This window comes from Pseudophryne corroboree, chromosome 8, assembly GCF_028390025.1.
Source record: "Pseudophryne corroboree isolate aPseCor3 chromosome 8, aPseCor3.hap2, whole genome shotgun sequence".
NCBI classification, from domain to species: domain Eukaryota; kingdom Metazoa; phylum Chordata; class Amphibia; order Anura; family Myobatrachidae; genus Pseudophryne; species Pseudophryne corroboree.
Window position 1 is genome coordinate 62,978,478 of NC_086451.1, and position 20,762 is coordinate 62,999,239.

Below are 20,762 nucleotides of genomic sequence, written 5' to 3' on the forward strand. Positions count from 1 at the left end.
GAGCAGGTCCTTCCTTAGAGGTAGAGGCCATGGGTCCTCCGTGAGCATCTCTTGCAGCTCCGGGTACCAAGTTCTTCTTGGCCAATCCGGAGCCACGAGTATCGTTCTTACTCCTCTCCTTCTTATGATTCTCAGTACTTTTGGTATGAGAGGAAGAGGAGGGAACACATATACCGACTGGAACACCCACGGAGTTACCAGAGCGTCCACCGCTATTGCCTGAGGGTCCCTTGACCTGGCTCAATATCTGTCCAGTTTCTTGTTGAGACGGGACGCCATCATGTCCACCTTTGGTTTTTCCCAACGGTTTACAATCACTTGGAAGACTTCTGGATGAAGTCCCCACTCCCCCGGGTGGAGGTCGTGTCTGCTGAGGAAGTCTGCTTCCCAGTTGTCCACTCCCGGAATGAACACTTCTGACAGTGCTATCACATGATTTTCCGCCCAGCGGAGAATCCTTGCAGCTTCTGCCATTGCCCTCCTGCTTCTTGTGCCGCCCTGTCTGTTTACGTGGGCGACAGCCGTGATGTTGTCCGACTGGATCAATACCGGTTGACCCTGAAGCAGAAGCCTTGCTTGACTTAGGGCATTGTAAATGGCCCTTAGCTCTAGGATATTTATGTGAAGAGACGTTTCCATGCTTGACCACAAGCCCTGGAAATTTCTTCCCTGTGTGACTGCTCCCCAGCCTCTCAGGCTGGCATCCGTGGTTACCAGCATCCAATCCTGAATGCCGAATCTGCGGCCCTCTAGAAGATGAGCCTTCTGTAACCACCACAGGAGAGATACCCTTGTCCTTGGAGATAGGGTTATCCGCTGATGCATCTGAAGATGCGATCCGGACCATTTGTCCAGCAGATCCCACTGAAAAGTTCTTGCATGGAATCTTCCGAATGGAATCGCTTCGTAAGAAGCCACCATTTTTCCCAGGACTCTCGTGCACTGATGCACTGACACTTGTCCTGGTTTTAGGAGGTTCCTGACTAGCTCGGATAACTCCCTGGCCTTCTCCTCCGGGAGAAACACCTTTTTCTGGACTGTGTCCAGAATCATCCCTAGGAACAGTAGACGTGTTGTTGGAATCAGCTGTGATTTTGGGATATTTAGAATCCACCCGTGCTGACGTAGCACTACCTGAGATAGTGCTACTCCGACCTCTAACTGTTCCCTGGACCTTGCCCTTATCAGGAGATCGTCCAAGTAAGGGATAATTAATACGCCTTTTCTTCGAAGAAGAATCATCATTTCGGCCATTACCTTGGTAAAGACCCGTGGTGCCGTGGACATTCCAAACGGCAGCGTCTGAAACTGATAATGACAGTTTTGTATCACAAACCTGAGGTACCCTTGGTGAGAAGGGTAGATTGGGACATGGAGATAAGCATCCTTGATGTCTAGAGATACCATATAGTCCCCTTCTTCCAGGTTCGCTATCACTGCTCTGAGTGACTCCATCTTGAATTTGAACCTTTTTATGTAAGTGTTCAAAGATTTTAGATTTAAAATTGGTCTCACCGAGCCGTCCGGCTTCGGTACCACAAACAGCGTGGAATAATACCCCTTTCCCTGTTGTAGGAGGGGTACCTTGATTATCACCTGCTGGGAATACAGCTTGTGAATAGCTTCCAATACTGCCTCCCTGTCGGAGGGAGACGTTGGTAGAGCAGACTTCAGGAACCGGCGAGGGGGAGACGTCTCGAATTCCAATTTGTACCCCTGTGATACTACCTGCAGGATCCAGGGGTCCACTTGCGAGTGAGCCCACTGCGCGCTGAAATTCTTGAGACGGCCCCCCACCGTGCCCGAGTCTGCTTGCAGAGCCCCAGCGTCATGCTGAGGACTTGGCAGAAGCGGGGGAGGGCTTCTGCTCCTGGGAAGAGGCTGCATGGTGCAGTCTTTTTCCCCTTCCTTTGCCCCGGGGCAGGAACGAGCGGCCTTTTTCCCTCTTGCCCTTATAGGGACGAAAGGACTGGGTTTGAAAAGACGGTGTCTTTTTCTGCTGAGAGGTGACCTGGGGTAAAAAGGTGGATTTTCCAGCCGTTGCTGTGGCAACCAGGTCCGATAGACCGACCCCAAATAACTCCTCCCCTTTATACGGCAATACTTCCATATGTCGTTTGGAATCCGCATCACCTGACCACTGTCGCGTCCATAACGTTCTTCTGGCAGAAATGGACATCGCACTTACTCTAGATGCCAGGGTGCAAATATCCCTCTGTGCATCTCGCATATATAGTAATGCATCCTTTAAATGCTCTATAGTTAATAATATACTGTCCCTATCCAGGGTATCAATATTTTCAGTCAGGGAATCCGACCAAGCCACTCCAGCGCTGCACATCCAGGCTGAGGCGATCGCTGGTCGCAGTATAACACCGGTATGTGTGTATATACCTTTTAAGATATTTTCCAGCCTTCTATCAGCTGGTTCCTTGAGAGCGGCCGTATCAGGAGACGGTAACGCCACTTGTTTTGATAAGCGTGTGAGCGCCTTATCTACCCTAGGGGGTGTTTCCCAACGTGCCCTAACCTCTGGCGGGAAAGGGTATAGTGCCAATAATTTATTAGAAATCAGCAGTTTTTTATCGGGGGAAACCCACGCTTTATCACACACCTCATTTAATTCATCTGACTCAGGAAAAACCACTGGTAGTTTTTTCACACCCCACATAATACCCTTTTTTGTGGTACTTGTAGTGTCAGAAATGTTCAATGCCTCCTTCATTGCCGTGATCATGTAACGTGTGGCCCTACTGGACATTACGTTTGTCTCGTCACCGTCGACACTGGATTCAGTATCCGTGTCAGGGTCTGTGTCGACCATCTGAGGTAACGGGCGTTTTAGCGCCCCTGACGGTGTCTGAGACGCCTGAACAGGCACTAATTGATTTGTCGGCTGTCTCATGTCGTCAACAGTTTTTTGCAAAGTGCTGACATTGTCACGTAATTCTTTAATTACTACCATCCAGTCAGGTGTCGACTCCCTAGGGGGTGACATCACTAACACAGGCAATTGCTCTGCTTCCACATCATTTTCCTCCTCATACATGTCGACACAATCGTACCGACACCCAGCACACACACAGGGAATGCTCTGATAGAGGACAGGACCCCACTAGCCCTTTGGGGAGACAGAGGGAGAGTTTGCCAGCACACACCAGAGCGCTATATATATACAGGGATAACCTTATATAAGTGTTACTCCCTGTTATAGCTGCTGTATTTATATATTAGCTGCCAATAGTGCCCCCCTCTCTGTTTTACCCTGTTTCTGTAGTGCAGGACTGCAGGGGAGAGTCAGGGAGCCGTCCTTCCAGCGGAGCTGTGAAAGAAAATGGCGCTTGTGTGCTGAGGAGAAAGGCTCCGCCCCCTTCACGGCGGCCTTTTCTCCCGCTTTTTTCAGGAAACTGGCAGGGGATAAATGCATCCATATAGCCCAGGAGCTATATGTGATGCATTTTTTTTAGCCATATAAGGTTTTATATATCGTTTTTATTGCGTCTCAGGGCGCTCCCCCCCAGCGCCCTGCACCCTCAGTGACCGGAGTGTGAAGTGTGCTGAGAGCAATGGCGCACAGCTGCAGTGCTGTGCGCTACCTTATTTGAAGACAGGAACGTCTTCTGCCGCCGCTTTCTCCGGACCTCTTCGCTCTTCTGGCTCTGTAAGGGGGCCGGCGGCGCGGCTCCGGGACCCATCCAGGCTGAACCTGTGATCGTCCCTCTGGAGCTAATGTCCAGTAGCCAAGAAGCCCAATCCACTCTGCAGTCAGGTGAGTTCGCTTCTTCTCCCCTTAGTCCCACGATGCAGTGAGCCTGTTGCCAGCAGGACTCCCTGAAAATAAAAAACCTATTTAAACTTTTACTTCTAAGCAGCTCAGGAGAGCCACCTAGCTTGCACCCTTCTCGTTCGGGCACAAAAATCTAACTGAGGCTTGGAGGAGGGTCATAGGGGGAGGAGCCAGTGCACACCAGCTAGTCTAAAGCTTTTACTTTTTGTGCCCAGTCTCCTGCGGAGCCGCTATTCCCCATGGTCCTTACAGAGTTCCCAGCATCCACTAGGACGTCAGAGAAACTACGGGTAGTTTTTTCTCCCCAAACATAATACCCTTTTTTGTGGTACCTGTATTTATATCAGAAATGTGTAACACCTCTTTCATTGCCTCAATCATGCAGTGAATGGCCTTAGTGGGCATCAGGTTAGACTCATCGTCGTCGACACTGGTGTCAGTATCAGTGTCGACATCTGGGTCTGCGGTCTGAGGTAGCGGGCGTTTTAGAGCCCCTGATGACCTGTGCGACGCCTGGACAGGCACGAGCTGAGAAGTCGGCTGTCCCACATTTGGCATGTCGTCAAATTTCTTATGTAAGGAGTCTATACGTGCACTCATTTCTTTCCATAAGCTCAACCACTCAGGTGTCTGCCCCGCAGGGGGTGACATCCCTTCTAAAGGCATCTGCTCCGTCTCCACATCATTATCCTCATCAAACATGTCGACACAGCCGTACCGACACACCGCACACACACACAAGGAATGCTCCAACAGAGGACAGGACCCACAAAAGCCCTTTGGGGGGACAGAGTGAGAGTATGCCAGCACACACCAGAGCGCTATATAATGCAGGGACTAACTGAGTTATGTCCCCTATAGCTGCTTTTTCTATATAATTTATACAGCACCTAAATTTAGTGCCCCCCCTCTCTTTTTTTTACCCTTTTCTGTAGTGTAGACTGCAGGGGAGAGCCAGGGAGCTTCCTTCCAGCGGATCTGTGAAGGAGAAATGGTGCCAGTGTGCTGCAGGATAGCTCCGCCCCTTTTCCGCTGCCTATTCTCCCGCTTTATTCTGGATTCTGGCAGGGGTATTTTCCACATATATAGCCTCTGGGGCTATATATTGTGGTATTTTTGCCAGCCAAGGTGTTATAATTGCTTCTCAGGGCGCCCCCCCCCCCAGCGCCCTGCACCCTCAGTGACCGGAGTGTGAAGTGTGTGTGAGGAGCAATGGCGCACAGCTGCAGTGCTGTGCGCTACCTTGGTGAAGACTGATGTCGTCTGCCGCCGATTTTTCGGACCTCTTCTTGCTTCTGGCTCTGTAAGGAGGACGGCGGCGCGGCTCCGGGACCGAACACCAAGGACTGGGCCTGCGGTCGATCCCTCTGGAGCTAATGGTGTCCAGTAGCCTAAGAAGCCCAATCCGGCTGCAAGCAGGCGAGTTCGCTTCTTCTCCCCTTAGTCCCTCGCTGCAGTGAGCCTGTTGCCAGCAGGTCTCACTGAAAATAAAAAACCTAAATCTATACTTTCTTTCTAAGGGCTCAGGAGAGCCTCTAGTGTGCATCCAACCTCGGCCGGGCACAAAATCTAACTGAGGCTTGGAGGAGGGTCATAGTGAAAGGAGCCAGTGCACACCAGGTAGTCATAAATCTTTCTAGAGTGCCCAGCCTCCTTCGGAGCCCGCTATTCCCCATGGTCCTTACGGAGTTCCCAGCATCCACTAGGACGTCAGAGAAACAAAGGTTTCACTATCTCACTCTCGCTCAAAAAATTCCGTATTTCGGAATATTCCGTATTTCGGAATATTTGGATATGGGATACTCAACCTGTATTCCTACACACATGCACACTCCGAGCAACTACACTGAGTTACAGACATGTATAGACAAGACAGATAACTCTATACCTTATATGCATACTTTTCATCTTGGAAATAAGTCAGCAAAAGTAAAACGCAACGCAGCATACACATTCTCTCTTCTTGGTAATATTCTGCCATCTTGAAGTGATACGAGAGAAAACAGTTATTTTATCAGACTTAAAAGGACACTCTTGGCAATTGGTGTGCCTGTAAGCACTTAATTATAGACAAGTACTTGCTGTGGAGCTATAAGGGAAACAGAGGAAATCTGACGTCATTACTTAGCATGCAGACACAAGTGCACCCTGTCCATTCAGTCACCATTCAAAAAACAAACAAAAACCAGAATAGACCTTTAGCAGCAATGCCTGACTCTGCCTCTCATCCTGCGGCACAAGCTGAAAAAAATACAATAAAATAATCACGTTAGTAAAAAATAAAAAAGATATAAAAAGCACAAATACAACTTGTGCAAGCAATGCAGCAGATAATGGTCTGACCTTTATGGAGTCCTGGGTGCCTCTGTAATCATCCTGGATATAGCATTGCAGCAGCTGTACACTCTGTTCCTCATCCAGACCCTGCATTAATTTAGAACATAGAAAGGTTGCTGAAAAGCCCACTGAAACCACCAGAGTGTCTTCCCCTCCACTACGCACAAGAGTCATCTCACCAGAAACTTGCTGATACGCAACCCAAGCTCCTTCAGTGCTGGAGCTACAGTCTTGTTGGCTTTCACCTTGTCTGCGGAGCTTGTGCTGCAAGAAGGATGCCGGTTATTGCCGGGCAGAGTGGACATTATTCTACATTATTCCCTTTAAATGACTTCCCCCAAAAATAATGAATACAGATTTCCGAAGGAAAAGGATACAGAACATCTCCAGCAGTTTCACACAGTGCTGATACACTTGTCAGAGGTCAAAAGAATCAATGCAAGGATTTACATAGGAGATTCCACATAGGAGGCACCATCAGGACTTCGGCACATTAAAAATATATTCAACACATTCTTACTACTCCCTCCTCAAATGTATACATGCAATATCTCATATTGGAGACTGATTTTCTATCTACCAAACCATGGTTTACCCATCAAGGAGATTCCGGTAGTCGTGCCACATATATACACTGCCTTTAGGTTTGTGCGCTAAAGGTAACAAAGGAGTAGGGACCACTCTGCTCAGGAACTGCACCTCCCCCAGGAGCCAGCATGTAACTCAGCCACGGACCCTGGAAGAAAGGCCGCTAATGGTTGATCTGTGCTTATTATGAGGCCTCCTTTTTCTAGACTTCACTCATCTGACCCTGGCTTCAGACCCTGGCTCCAGAGGAAGCCAGGGTCAGGTGGGGCAACTCAAAACTCTTGACACTGCACCACTGACTATGTCCACTGCCAGATGGCATGAAGGCAGTGCAGAAGCAACAGTCATCATCTAAGGTGGCAGTGAAAACTGAGGGGGAGGAGCTTTCACACGTCGTTAAAATAAGATTTTAAACCTACCGGTAAATCTATTTCTCCAAGTCCGTAGAGGATGCTGGGGACTCCGTAAGGACCATGGGGTATAGACGGGCTCCGCAGGAGATAGGGCACCTAAAAAGAACTTTTACTATGGGTGTGCACTGGCTCCTCCCTCTATGCCCCTCCTCCAGACCTCAGTTAGAGAACTGTGCCCAGAGGAGATGGACAATACAAGGCAGGATTTAGCAATCCAAGGGCAAGATTCATACCAGCCCACACCAATCATACCATGTAACTTGGAACATACATAACCAGTTAACAGTATGAACAAACTACAGTAACGGTCCAAGACCGATGTCCACTGTAACATAACCCTTATGTAAGCAACAACAATATACAAGTCTTGCAGAGTTTCCGCACTGGGACGGGCGCCCAGCATCCTCTACGGACTAGAAGAAATAGATTTACCAGTAGGTTTAAAATCTTATTTTCTCTTACGTCCTAGAGGATGCTGGGGACTCCGTAAGGACCATGGGGTATATACCAAAGCATCCAATCGGGCGGGAGAGTGCGTATGACTGCAGCACCGACTGAGCAAACGCTAGGCCCTCATCAGCCAGGGTATCAAACTTGTAGAATTTAGCAAAAGTGTTTGACCCCGACCAAGTCGCCGCTCGGCAAAGTTGTAAAGCCGAGACGCCTCGGGCAGCCGCCCAAGAAGAGCACACCTTCCTAGTGAAATGGGCATTAACCGAATTTGGTACCGGCAATCCAGCCGTAGAGTGAGCCTGCTGAATCGTATTACAGATCCAGCGAGCAATAGTCTGCTTCGAAGCAGGAGCGCCAATCTTATTGGCCGCATACAGGATAAACAGAGCCTCTGTTTTCCTAATTCTAGCCGTCCTGGCTACATAAATTTTTAAGGCTCTGACTACGTCCAGGGATCTGGAATCCTCCAGGTCACTTGTAGCCACAGGCACCACAATAGGTTGATTCATATGGAACGAAGAAACCACTTTAGGCAAAAATTGCGGACGTGTCCTCAATTCAGCTCGATCCACATGAAAAATCAAGTAGGGGCTCTTGTGTGACAAAGCCGCCAATTCTGACACTCGCCTTGCTGATGCGAAGGCCAACAACATGACCACCTTCCAGGTAAGAAATTTCAACTCAAGCTTGTTAAGCGGTTCAAACCAGTGTGATTTTAGGAACTCCAACACCACGTTCAGGTCCCAAGGTGCCACTGGAGGCACAAAAGGGGGCTGGATGTGCAGCACTCCCTTTACAAACGTCTGGACTTCTGGAAGAGAAGCCAATTCCTTCCGAAAGAAAATCGAGAGGGCCGAAATCTGTACCTTAACAGAGCCTAATTTCAGGCCCATATCCACTCCTGTCTGTAGGAAGTGGAGAAGACGACCCAGATGAAAATCTTCCGTAGGTGCATTCTTGGTCTCACACCAAGACACATACTTTCGCCAGATACGGTGATAATGTTTTATCGTCACCTCCTTCCTAGCCTTTATTAACGTAGGGATGACCTCTTCCGGAATCCCCTTTTTCGCTAGGATTCGGCGTTCAACCGCCATGCCGTCAAACGTAACCTGCGGTAAGTCTTGAAATACACAGGGCCCCTGCTGCAACAGGTCTTCCCTCAGAGGAAGAGGCCAGGGATCTCCTGTGAGCATCTCTTGTAGATCCGAGTACCAGGCCCTTCGAGGCCAGTCTGGGACAATGAGTATCATTCGTACTCTTCTTCGTCTTATGATCCTCAACACTTTTGTGATGAGAGGAAGAGGAGGAAACACGTAGACCGATTTGAACACCCACGGTGTTACCAGAGCGTCCACTGCTATTGCCTGAGGGTCCCGAGACCTGGCGCAGTACCTTTGAAGTTTTTTGTTGAGGCGTGACGCCATCATGTCTATTTGAGGAGTTCGCCAAAGACGTGTTACTTCTGCAAAGACTTCTTGATGAAGTCTCCACTCTCCTGGATAGAGATCGTGTCTGCTGAGGAAGTCTGCTTCCCAGTTGTCCACTCCCGGAATGAAGACAGCTGACAAAGCGCTTACATGATTTTCCGCCCAGCGAAGGATCCTTGTGGCTTCCGCCATCGCGACTCTGCTTCTTGTCCCGCCTTGGCGGTTCACATGAGCCACTGCTGTGACATTGTCTGATTGAATCAGAATCGGTAGGTTTCGAAGAAAACTCTCCGCTTGTCGAAGGCCGTTGTAAATGGCCCTGAGTTCCAACACATTGATGTGTAGACAGGACTCCTGGTCTGACCAAAGACCCTGAAAAATGTTTTCCCTGTGTGACCGCTCCCCATCCTCGGAGGCTCGCGTCCGTGGTAACCAGGATCCAATCCTGAATTCCGAAACTGCGACCCTCCAGGAGGTGAGCACTTTGCAACCACCACAGGAGGGACACTCTGGTCCCTGGGGACAGAGTTATTTTCCGATGTAAGTGCAGATGGGACCCGGACCACTTGTCCAGAAGGTCCCATTGAAAAGTCCTTGCATGGAACCTGCCGAAGGGAATGGCCTCGTAGGCCGCCACCATTTTTCCCAGAACTCGAGTGCATTGGTGAACTGACACCCTTTTTGGTTTTAGCAGGTCTCTGACCATGTTCTGTATGTCTTGGGCTCTCTCTATTGGGAGGAAGACCTTCATTTGTTCCGTATCCAGTATCATACCTAGGAACGGTAGTCGAGTTGTCGGAATCAACTGCGACTTCGGTAGATTTAGAATCCAACCGTGTTGCTGGAGCACTTTCAACGAGAGCGCCACACTGTTCAGCAATTTCTCCCTTGATCTCGCTTTTATCAGGAGATCGTCCAAGTATGGGATAATTGTGACTCCATGTTTGCGCAGGACCACCATCATTTCCGCCATTATCTTGGTGAAAATCCTCGGGGCCGTGGAGAGTCCAAACGGCAACGTCTGAAATTGGTAATGACAATCCTGTACAGCGAATCTCAGGTATTCCTGATGGGGGGCATATATGGGGACATGAAGGTACGCATCCTTTATGTCCAGAGACACCATAAACTCCCCCTCCTCCATGTTGGCTATTATCGCTCTGAGAGATTCCATTTTGAATTTGAATCTTTTTATGTACAGGTTTAGGGATTTCAGATTCAAAATAGGTCTGACCGAACCGTCCGGTTTCGGGACCACAAATAGGGTTGAATAGTAACCTCTTCCCTGCTGGTGCAGGGGAACCTAGATTATCACTTGCTGTAAACACAGCGTTTGAATTGCAGCTAACACTACATCCCTTTCCGATGTGGTAGCTGGTAGGGCCGATTTGAAAAATCGGTGCGGGGGCACCTCCTCGAATTCCAATTTGGAACCCTGGGAAACTATTTCCAACACCCAGGGATTCAGGTCCGAACTGACCCAGGTCTGACTGAAAAGTCGAAGACGTGCCCCCACCAGTGCGGACTCCCTCAGGGGAGCCCCAGCGTCATGCTGTGGGTTTTGGAGCAGCCGGGGAGAACTTTGGTTCCTGGGCACCTGCCGAAGCAGGTGCTCTCTCGCCTCTGCCCTTACCTCTGGCGAGGAAAGAGGATCCCCGACCTCTTTTGGACTAGTGCGACCGAAAGGACTGCATCTGATAGGGTGTTACTTTCTTTTGCTGTTGGGGTATATAAGGTAAAAAATTTGATTTACCTGCTGTGGCTGTGGAAACCAGGTCCGTCAGCCCATCCCCAAACAATACATCACCCTTGTAGGGTAGTACTTCCATATGTTTCTTGGAATCCGCATCACCCGTCCATTGGCGAGTCCATAAGGATCTTCTCGCTGAGACAGACATGGCATTGGCCCTAAAAGCTAGCAATCCAATGTCCCTTTGAGCATCCCTCATAAATAAGACTGCGTCTTTAATATGGGCTAGAGTTAGGAATATAGTATCCTTATCCATATTATAAAATTGTTCTGTCAGCTCATCTGTCCAAGCTGCAATTGCGCTACACACCCATGCCGACGCAATTGTCGGTCTTAGCACAGCACCCGTATGAGAATAAATACACTTTAAGGTATTTTTTTGCCTGCGATCTGCAGGGTCCTTAAGGGCTGCTGTGTCAGGAGACGGTAGCGCCACTTTCTTGGACAAGCGCGTCAGGGCTTTGTCCCCAGTGGGGGGTGATTCCCAAATCTCCCTGTCCTGCTTAGGGAAAGCGTATGCCATATAAATTCTTTTGGGGATCTGCGGTCTCTTATCCGGAGTCTCCCAAGCTTTTCCAAAGAATTCATTTAATTCATGAGATGTGGGAAAGTTAATAATCTGTTTCTTTTCCTTAAACATGTGTACCCTTGTGTCGGGGACAGAGGGTTCATCCACAATATGCAACACATCCCTTATTGCCACAATCATACACTGAATAGTTTTAGTCACCCTAGGGTGCAATTTTACTTCGTCATAGTCGACACTGGAATCAGAATCCGTGTCGGTAGTAGTGTCTTGTGTTAAGGGACACTTTTGAGACCCCGACGGGCCCTGTGAGTCGGTCCAATCTGAGGATTGACCCCCTGATGTCCCCCCTAAATCAGCCGTTTCAAGCTTTTTATGTAAAGATGCCACACTTGCATTCAACATATGCCACATGTCCATCCAATCTGGAGTCGGCACAACCGACGGGGACACATCACTCATTTGCTCCACCTCCTCCTTGGAAAAGCCTTCCGCTTCAGACATGTCGACACCACGTACCGACACCCCACACACAGAGGGATTAACCTATAAGGGGATAAAACCCCAACCAGGCCCTTAGGAGAGACAGAGAGTATGCCAGCACACACCCAGCGCTTAATAATACTGGAAAAATATGACCAGATAGCGCATATATATATATATATATATATATATATATATATATATATAAAATGACCAGATTCCCACTCACTGCGCTCAAAATGCCCCCCTCCTCTTTTTTCCAGCCTGAATGTTCAGCAGGGTAGAGACCAGGGAGCCAGCGTTTTCCTCATGCAGCTTCAGTAGAGAAAATGGCGCTGGTTAGTGCTGGGGATCAAGCTCCGCCCACCCGACGGCGGGCTTCGGTCCCGGTGATTTTTTTATAGAAAATGGCGGGGGATCGTAGAATTACTGCCCAGCAGCCTAATCTACCTAGTCAGTGCCCAAATGTGAGGTTTATTGCTGCCCAGGGCACCCCCCCCACCCTGCACCCTTCAGTGCTGCTCTGTGTGTGTGAATGGGAGCAATGGCGCGCAGCCTTACCTCATGAAGATCTGATGTCTTCTGCCGCCTATGATGTCTTCTGCCTTCTCACACTCACCCGGCTTCTTTCTTCGGCATCTGTGAGGAGGACGGCGGCGCTGCTCCGGGACGAACCCCAGGTGAGACCTGTGTTCCGACTCCCTCTGGAGCTAATGGTGTCCAGTAGCCTTAGAAACAGAGCCCAACTTGACCAGCCAGCTCTGCTTCTCTCTCCTCGGTTGCACGATACAGGGAGCCTGTTGCCAACAGGACTCCCTGAAAATAAAAAACCTAACAAAATTATTTTTCCACAGAAAACTCTGGAGAGCTCTCTGCAGTGCACCCATTCTCCTCTGGGCACAAGATCTAACTGAGGTCTGGAGGAGGGGCATAGAGGGAGGAGCCAGTGCACACCCATAGTCAAAGTTCTTTTTAGGTGCCCTATCTCCTGCGGAGCCCGTCTATACCCCATGGTCCTTACGGAGTCCCCAGCATCCTCTAGGACGTAAGAGAAAATTTAGAGTGCCAGGCACCCTATAGCCACCCATCCATACCCCAGTGTCAGCATTTTCCAGTGTCCCCTAGTGGCTGACTGAGAAAGTCATCATCTTAGAATTACAGATCTTAATAACGGAGCCCAGATTGTTGAGGTTATTGTAAAGCCAAACCTTCATAACCAACAACCTTCGTAAGATGCACAAGTATCCCTAAAATAGTAGGTGTGTTTCACATATGCTCAATAAATAACTTTGGGGGTTGGGTATGAAATGCCGATGGTCAGAATCCCAACAGATCCCGGTGAGTATTCTAATACTAACCATAGCCCTAACCCACCCCTACAGCAGCCTAACCCTAACCGTCCCCTCCCGCAGCCTAAACCCAACCCACCCCTTCAGCAGCCTAACCACCATCATCACCTCCTGCAGCCTAACCCTAATAGAAACATAGAATTTGATGGCAGATAAGAACTACTTGGCCCATCTAGTCTGCCCCTTTTTTTTTTTTTTTTTTTACCATATTTTTATCTCAAACTTTATTTGATCCTTATTTCTTTGTAAGGATATCCCATGCATGTTTAAATTGCTCTACTGTCTTAGCCTCTACCACCTCTGATGAGAGGCTATTCTAGTTGCCCACTACCCTTTCTGTCAAGTAATTTTTCCTCAAATTTCCCCTGAACCTCTGACAGCAGCAGCACAGGGAAGTTTCCCTTCCCTGCCGCTGCTAACACTCTCTATCTGACTGGTCGCCTCCTGTGCGACCAGGTCAGATAGAGCACTTGCAGGCATGGTCGCATCTGATGAGACCATGCCAGGCAAGTTGTTAATTCACCTGGAATAGCGACTCCTAGATCCCTTTCCTCCTCAGTAGTTTCCAGTATAGTGACATTAATACTATATTTAGCCTTTGGAATTTTGAGACCCAAGTGCATGATTTTGCATTTTTTGGCATTAAACTGTAATTGCCACACTCTTGACCATTCCTCTAGTCTACCTAGGTCAGGCATTCCCAACCGGGGTCCTCAAGGCACACCAACAGTGCAGGTTTTAGTGATATCCAGGCTTCAACACAGATGGTTAAATCAAAATAACTGAGCTACTAATTAAGTCACCTGTGTTAAAGCCTGGATATCACTAAAACCAGGACTGTTAGGTGTGCCTTGAGGACCGAGGTTGGGAATGCCTGACCTAGATCCTCAATCATTTGTTTTACCCCCTCCTTGTGTCTCTCCCCTCTTGCCTACCTTTGTGTCATCTGTAAAAAGGTATACTTTCCCTTTAATGCCATTTACAATGTCACCAATAAAGATATAAAAAAAAAAATACTTACTGTCGTAATCCATCAGGATTGTGATGGTCAGGATTCCACTGTCGGATTATTTCACAACAAACAGAACTATGGCACTTCTAACAATGGCATGCTTGTACAGCTGATTAATGTCTGAGCCCAGTGACAATTACTACCAAGACTCTGATCAAAACTTTGAATTAACATACCTAGGAGGTTTGTAGAACGCCAATCCCTGAATGAATCTTCCTCCATATTGTTCAAGCTCCGTCTTTATGTGTATCTGGGAATTAACAATACACAATGAACACACACAAAAAATTAAAGGTTATGGGGGGTATGCAATTAGTCCGATCATTTCAGAGCTAATTAAACCGCCCCACTGTGTAATCAATTAGGGCCGTTTTCGGATGCTTTGAAGGCATCTTCACCAATGGCTTTTCACGTCTTTTTTTGTTAAGTGAAAAGGCGCTGGCGAAAAATGCCTCAAAATCTGCAAAAATGGCCCGCGTTTTTCAACGGAAAACACCTGGATTCGCCGATCCATGTGTTTTCCGCCTAGGCGGAAATCTGGCCCTGCTATTGCATAGGGGAATCCCCATTCACCCTAAAAAACAGCGAAAAGCTCTGTTTTTTCACCTTAAACTGAGCTAACTGCATACCCCCTAAGAGTATTAATAATCCCAACATTCTACATTATTTAAAAATAAAAAAAAAACACTGCAAAAATATTTAATGCCTTACTGACTATATTTGTTACATACCAAGTAAAAAATGAAGCTTCATCATAACATATTAGAGATTGGTTATTTAATGGAAAGATCAATAAATCATAAAAAAAAAAAAAAAAAAGTCGTTTGTTGGGTCACGGGACCTGCAAGTAACCTATTTTAATTTTTGGGAATTTGTCCAGTTCATTACCCAAAGCATAGGCGTGTTCACAGCATAGCCAATCCAATACACAATCGATGCACCATTTCCAATCAGAAAACAAGTGTGTTTATAGCAGAGCCAACTAGAACATAGGAATGAGGAGTGTTCTGTGTGTGCCGGTCTTGGTGAAGGCAGTCACCTGTGTACTTATTTGTCTGTGTTAGTAAGAGTAGGAAAGCGTGTCACAGGGCTACTGTTATGCAGCAGGGTACCCTTACAGTACAGCAGGGCTGGCCAAACCGGTCCTCGAGATCTACCAACAGTTCATGTTTTCCAGGCCTCCTGGAGATCTGTAGAATTGTCAGTTAGGAATGAATGCAGCACATCTTAATTAGTAGTGATTACACCTGTGCACCAGCTAGGTGGTCTGGAAAATGTGAACTGTTGGTAGATCTTCAGGACCGGTTTGGCCAGCTCTGCAGTACAGTATGTGAGGCGCCTGACAATTCTATTGGAAACAAATGTCATACATACAACCAGTTACTTACGGGGTCTCTTAAAGCTGTGCGGCCCAACAGGATGGTCCAAAGTTCTTGGCTGCTCCTGTAAACAAACGTAAAACGTTAAATCATTTGTGGGCAACATCTTGGACAATTTATATTGGGAAATGAAAGATGTACATGTAAGGCAGCCTGCTACTGCTGTGAGCAGTTAAACAAGGTTTCCCAGTGTCTTAAGGCTGCAACATTCCTGTGCCCGCAGCATATAGATTGCAGATATGTTATTTTACTCCTATTATCAGCATTAGAACAATTGTATCTAAATGTAATTCTATAGTGGCTACAGTTTCAGCAACTGACTGATGACTGCACTTACAGCTAGTGACAAACAAATCATTTATCTAGCATTCAAGTGGGTGACACTGAATACCATGGGGGTATAGAGTGCTGTGACGGGAGCTTGGGCGCTTTAAATTTACTGCCAAAAAAGTGCATGATCCATGCTGCTAGAAGCTGCAGTTCAGCCCCTGCAGGTGAGGTAGGTGCCTGTCATGGTGGCCGTGCACTAGGGCATCCGATCTCTAGGTCGACAAGACTTAGGTCAACAGTATCTACGTCGTCAGTAACTAGGTCGACAGGTCAAAAGGTTGACATGAGTTTTTCACATTTTTAAAAAAAAAATTTAAACTTTTTCATACTTCACCGTTCCCAATCGTAGTCCACATGGATCATAACCTGTGCCGAGCGCAGTGGTAGCGGAGCGAGGCACCTTGCCCGAAGCGAGCCATGTGAGGGGACATGGTGCACTAATTGTGGTTCCAGGTCACTGTACGGCGAAAATGACACCAAAACAGATTTAAAAACTCATGTCGACCTTTTGACCCGTCGACCTAGACCATGTCAACCTAGAGACCCTGTCAACCAATAGTGGTCGACCTAGAGACTGTCGACCTAAGTGTGGTCTGCCTTCAATGCCACACCCATGCACTAGGGATGTACTACCTCCCTGGCAAGGCTTTCCACTCGGAAAGCCACAGAGAATGGACACACCAGCAGCTCCTTCTCCTCCCCACGGAAGCAGTGTACGTCCAGGGCTAAGACTGGAGGAAGGACACAGGTAAAAACTGTGGCCTGGTCCAGTATGCGCTCCATACTGCCTTGTGCCCAGTCCAGGGTGGTTGCCCTGTGTGCAGCCTGTGAGGCAGAGGACCTGTGCAACCGCTGAAACAGCCATGGCACAGGCTTGGTCTATAGCACGGTTCACTGCACACATCAGGAAGCAGAGAAGGGATTCTCCATTCACAAGGGAGTCACTGTCTCAATACACTATACAAACAACGGAATGATCACAAACCCGGTTCCCTGCAATAGATGAGAAAGTTCAGCAACACAGGAGATGGTAGGAGGGAATATAATCTTAGAGAGATTAGCAGATGAACGAGATAATGAGAGGAATGTAATGCGAGTGTAATGAAGTTTAAAACAAAGACAAACCGTGTTTAACATGAGAACACACTGTTCTACAAGTAGCCTCTAGCACCATACAGGCAAACTGCACAAAGTGATCCGTTACATAGTAAATCAGTACACTGTGCTCTAATGCCAGGAGTCTGCTAGACAGTATAATACTAGAACAGGCTGGTCTAAAGACAGTGGGAGCTTAGCCACAATAATATAAATATACCCGGGGGCAACTAGGATTCATATACTTTGAGCAGTGGCGTAGCAACAGTGCCCGCAGACCCTGCGGTGGCTTGAAGGCACTGGGTGGCTTGTGGGTGCTGGAGGTACTGTGGGGACATCTGTCCAGGCCACCACACCGCTGTCAGTGCAGCAGAGAGGAGCCGCCGGCCTCAGGAGCAGCACCGTGGGAGAGATGTCCCTCCCAAAATGGCCGCTGCCATTTTGAGAGGGACATTTTCTATAGTATGAAGGGGCAGGTGCAAACAACTGCTGGGGTGGGAAGTGGGGGGTAAATCCCCTCACAACGAGCAGGTACCATGGGGGGAGGGGAGGCGCTAGAAAGTTTTTTGGCAGGGGGCCGCAAAATATGTAGTTACGCCGCTGACTCTGAACTGCCAAAATAGCAATAACAGGTGTCAATTTGTTATTTAATACAAAGTCCAATAATAACGATCAATGGTGGGTGCACACAAGGCACAAAACACACTAATTGCTAGCTAAACTGGCGCTGCCTTATGATTCAACAATATATTTTAGCAACTCTTATTAGCCACAAATATACAATCTGGGGTTGATGCACAGTTAATAATAAATTGCATGGAATAATAGCATATTTGCACAGATATGCAGAGCCATACGCATCAGGATGACCCACTTATGTGCGGAACTGTTGATCTGCACCCATACTGAACTTGGAGAAAGTCCCTTCCCATTAGTCCTATGTTTGATACATACGCAAAATGCTCTGGGTTCTGCGTACTCAGACACAGCTGAATTTGCTTCCTTGGCAAACAAAGTGCGAATATACAGAAGGTACATTACACAAACTGGCATAGTGCTCACTATCTCAGAATAAGAAATCGGAGAAGCCCAACATGGTTCAGTTGGATGGAATTTAAATAAACCCTGCATTATGCCGCAGTGGTACCCCCAAATCACGTATAATAAGACACATGCCTTATATGTAAACTATCTAATATCTAATTATGACTATGCACATACTATGGGGTATATTCAATTAGCAGCGATAACTGACTTTTCGCGTAAAAAGTCCGGTTTTCGCTCGAAAAACCGGACTTTTTCCGCGAAACGCAATTACAGCCTATTCAATTATCCTGGAAAATTTATCGGTGATCATTTTTTCACTAATTTCACTTCACCTTCTCTGAAGCAGGTGAAAAGTTGGGAAAAGTCACTATTTTAAGGTAAAAATGTTTGGATATGGTACAGAACTCCTGGGACACCCCCCTTAATGACTAATTAGGCACGTTGAGGTTTTTACTTCTTTTTAATTGGCCAATAATGACATGTCATTTTTGGGGTGAAAAAGTACAAAGTGATGGAAATTGGGGTTCAAGGTATGGGACAGGTATATTGGGGTGCTTTATGAGTGGGACAGGTGTTTTTAGGCTTGCAGATGGGAGTAATCGGTCAGTTTCCACTTTTTTTTAAAGTACCCTAAAATGACCCAAATATATACTTATACCCATTTTCATGTACCCCAAATTTAATGAGAGCATTTATTTTGCTCAAAAAAAACTTGCTTCCTATCATTTTTTTACATTTTTAAAAAAAAATGCATATAACAGCCATTTCACACAATTTAAGTCCCCAAAAACTCTCTAATATGATCTCTAACACACTTCTCTTCTGTTTTCCTATGTTAGTTTAGCATTTTTGGGGGTACAGGCTGATTTCCCAATTTTCACCTGCACTTTTCACTGCAAGAATGTTCACGTGAAACCCGTTTGGAATTGAATAGGTCGAAAAACGGAGCGTATTCGCGGCAATTTTCGCCCGATTGCCGAAAAAATTTTCGGGCGAAAAATTGCCGCGAATTTGCGGATAATTGAATACCCTAGCATTACTTATTCGTTTACAAACACCAACCTCCACTATGTGTTACCTTTTGTCCTGTTCTTTAACCCAGGTATTATACAATATTTCCTATACATTATGCAATCACAGAGCTATATACTGGATAAAGATACATTTTATACTGGTATATGACTTTGTTTAGTCATGATATTTATTGCCTGGATTTCCCCATTAGAGACTTTGCATATCTCCCTGCTTTATTTCAGGAACATGTTTTAATTAACACAATTTAATGGCATTCTAAAAATAAGAATTTACTTACCGATAATTCTATTTCTCGTAGTCCGTAGTGGATGCTGGGAACTCCGTAAGGACCATGGGGATTAGCGGCTCCGCAGGAGACTGGGCACATAAGTAAAGCTTTAGGACTACCTGGTGTGCACTGGCTCCTCCCCCTATGACCCTCCTCCAAGCCTCAGTTAGATACTGTGCCCGGACGAGCGTACACAATAAGGAAGGATTTTGAATCCCGGGTAAGACTCATACCAGCCACACCAATCACACCGTACAACTTGTGATCTGAACCCAGTTAACAGCATGATAACAGAGGAGCCTCTAGATAGATGGCTCACAACTACAATAACCCGATTAGTTAACAATAACTATGTACAAGTATTGCAGATAATCCGCACTTGGGATGGGCGCCCAGCATCCACTACGGACTACGAGAAATAGAATTATCGATAAGTAAATTCTTATTTTCTCTGACGTCCTAGTGGATGCTGGGAACTCCGTAAGGACCATGGGGATTATACCAAAGCTCCCAAACGGGCGGGAGAGTGCGGATGACTCTGCAGCACCGAATGAGGGAACTCCAGGTCCTCCTCAGCCTCCTCAGTGTCAAATTTGTAAGATTTTACAAAAGTATTTGACCCTGACCAAGTAGCAGCTCGGCAAAGTTGCAGAGCCGAGACCCCTCGGGCAGCCGCCCAAGATGAGCCCACCTTCCTTGTGGAATGGGCTTTTACAGATTTTGGCTGTGGCAGGCCTGTCACAGAATGTGCAAACTGAATTGTACTACAAATCCAGCGAGCAGTAGTCTGCTTAGAAGCAGGAGCACCCAGCTTGTTGGGTGCGTACAGGATAAATAGCGAGTCAGAATTTTCTGACTCCAGCCGTCCTGGAAACATATATTTTCAGGGCCCTGACAACGTCCAGCAACTTGGAGTCCTCCAAGTCTTTAGTAGCCGCAGGTACCACAATAGGCTGGTTCAGGTGAAAAGCTGAAACCACCTTAGGGAGAAACTGAGGACGAGTCCTAAATTCTGCCCTGTCCATATGAAAAATCAGATAAGGGCTTTTACAGGATAAAGCCTCCAATTCTGACACCCGCCTGGCCGAAGCCAGGACCAACAGCATGACCACTTTCCACGTGAGATATTTTAAATCCACCGTTTTAAGTGGTTCAGACCAATGTGATTTTAGGAAATTCAAAACAACATTTATATCCCAAGGTGCCACTGGAGGCACAAAAGGAGGCTGTATATGTAGCACTCCCTTAACAAACGTCTGGACTTCAGGCACTGAAGCCAGTTCTTTTTTTAAATAAACTCGACAGGGCCGAAATCTGAACCTTAATGGATCCCAATTTGAGGCCCATAGACACTCCTGCTTGCAGGAAATGCAGGAATCGACCCAGTTGAAATTCCTCCGTTGGGGCCTTTTTGGCCTCGCACCACGCAACATATTTCCGCCAGATGCGGTGATAATGCTTTGCGGTTACATCCTTTCTG

At 47.2% G+C, this 20,762-nt stretch overlaps 1 protein-coding gene across 2 annotated transcripts in view; it reads right to left on the minus strand.

Annotated features, from left to right (window-relative positions):
• Window positions 1-20,762, minus strand: part of NUP188 (nucleoporin 188) — a 168,171-nt gene that overhangs the window by 128,424 nt on the left and 18,985 nt on the right. For both annotated transcript variants that reach the window (XM_063936489.1, XM_063936488.1), the window contains exons 2-7: window positions 15,517-15,571; window positions 14,305-14,378; window positions 6,304-6,388; window positions 6,131-6,211; window positions 5,984-6,028; window positions 5,676-5,768 (exon numbers count right to left, since the gene is read on the minus strand). In XM_063936489.1, the coding sequence (XP_063792559.1) occupies window positions 5,676-5,768; window positions 5,984-6,028; window positions 6,131-6,211; window positions 6,304-6,388; window positions 14,305-14,378; window positions 15,517-15,571 (433 nt within the window). The remainder of the gene's footprint in view (window positions 1-5,675; window positions 5,769-5,983; window positions 6,029-6,130; window positions 6,212-6,303; window positions 6,389-14,304; window positions 14,379-15,516; window positions 15,572-20,762) is intronic.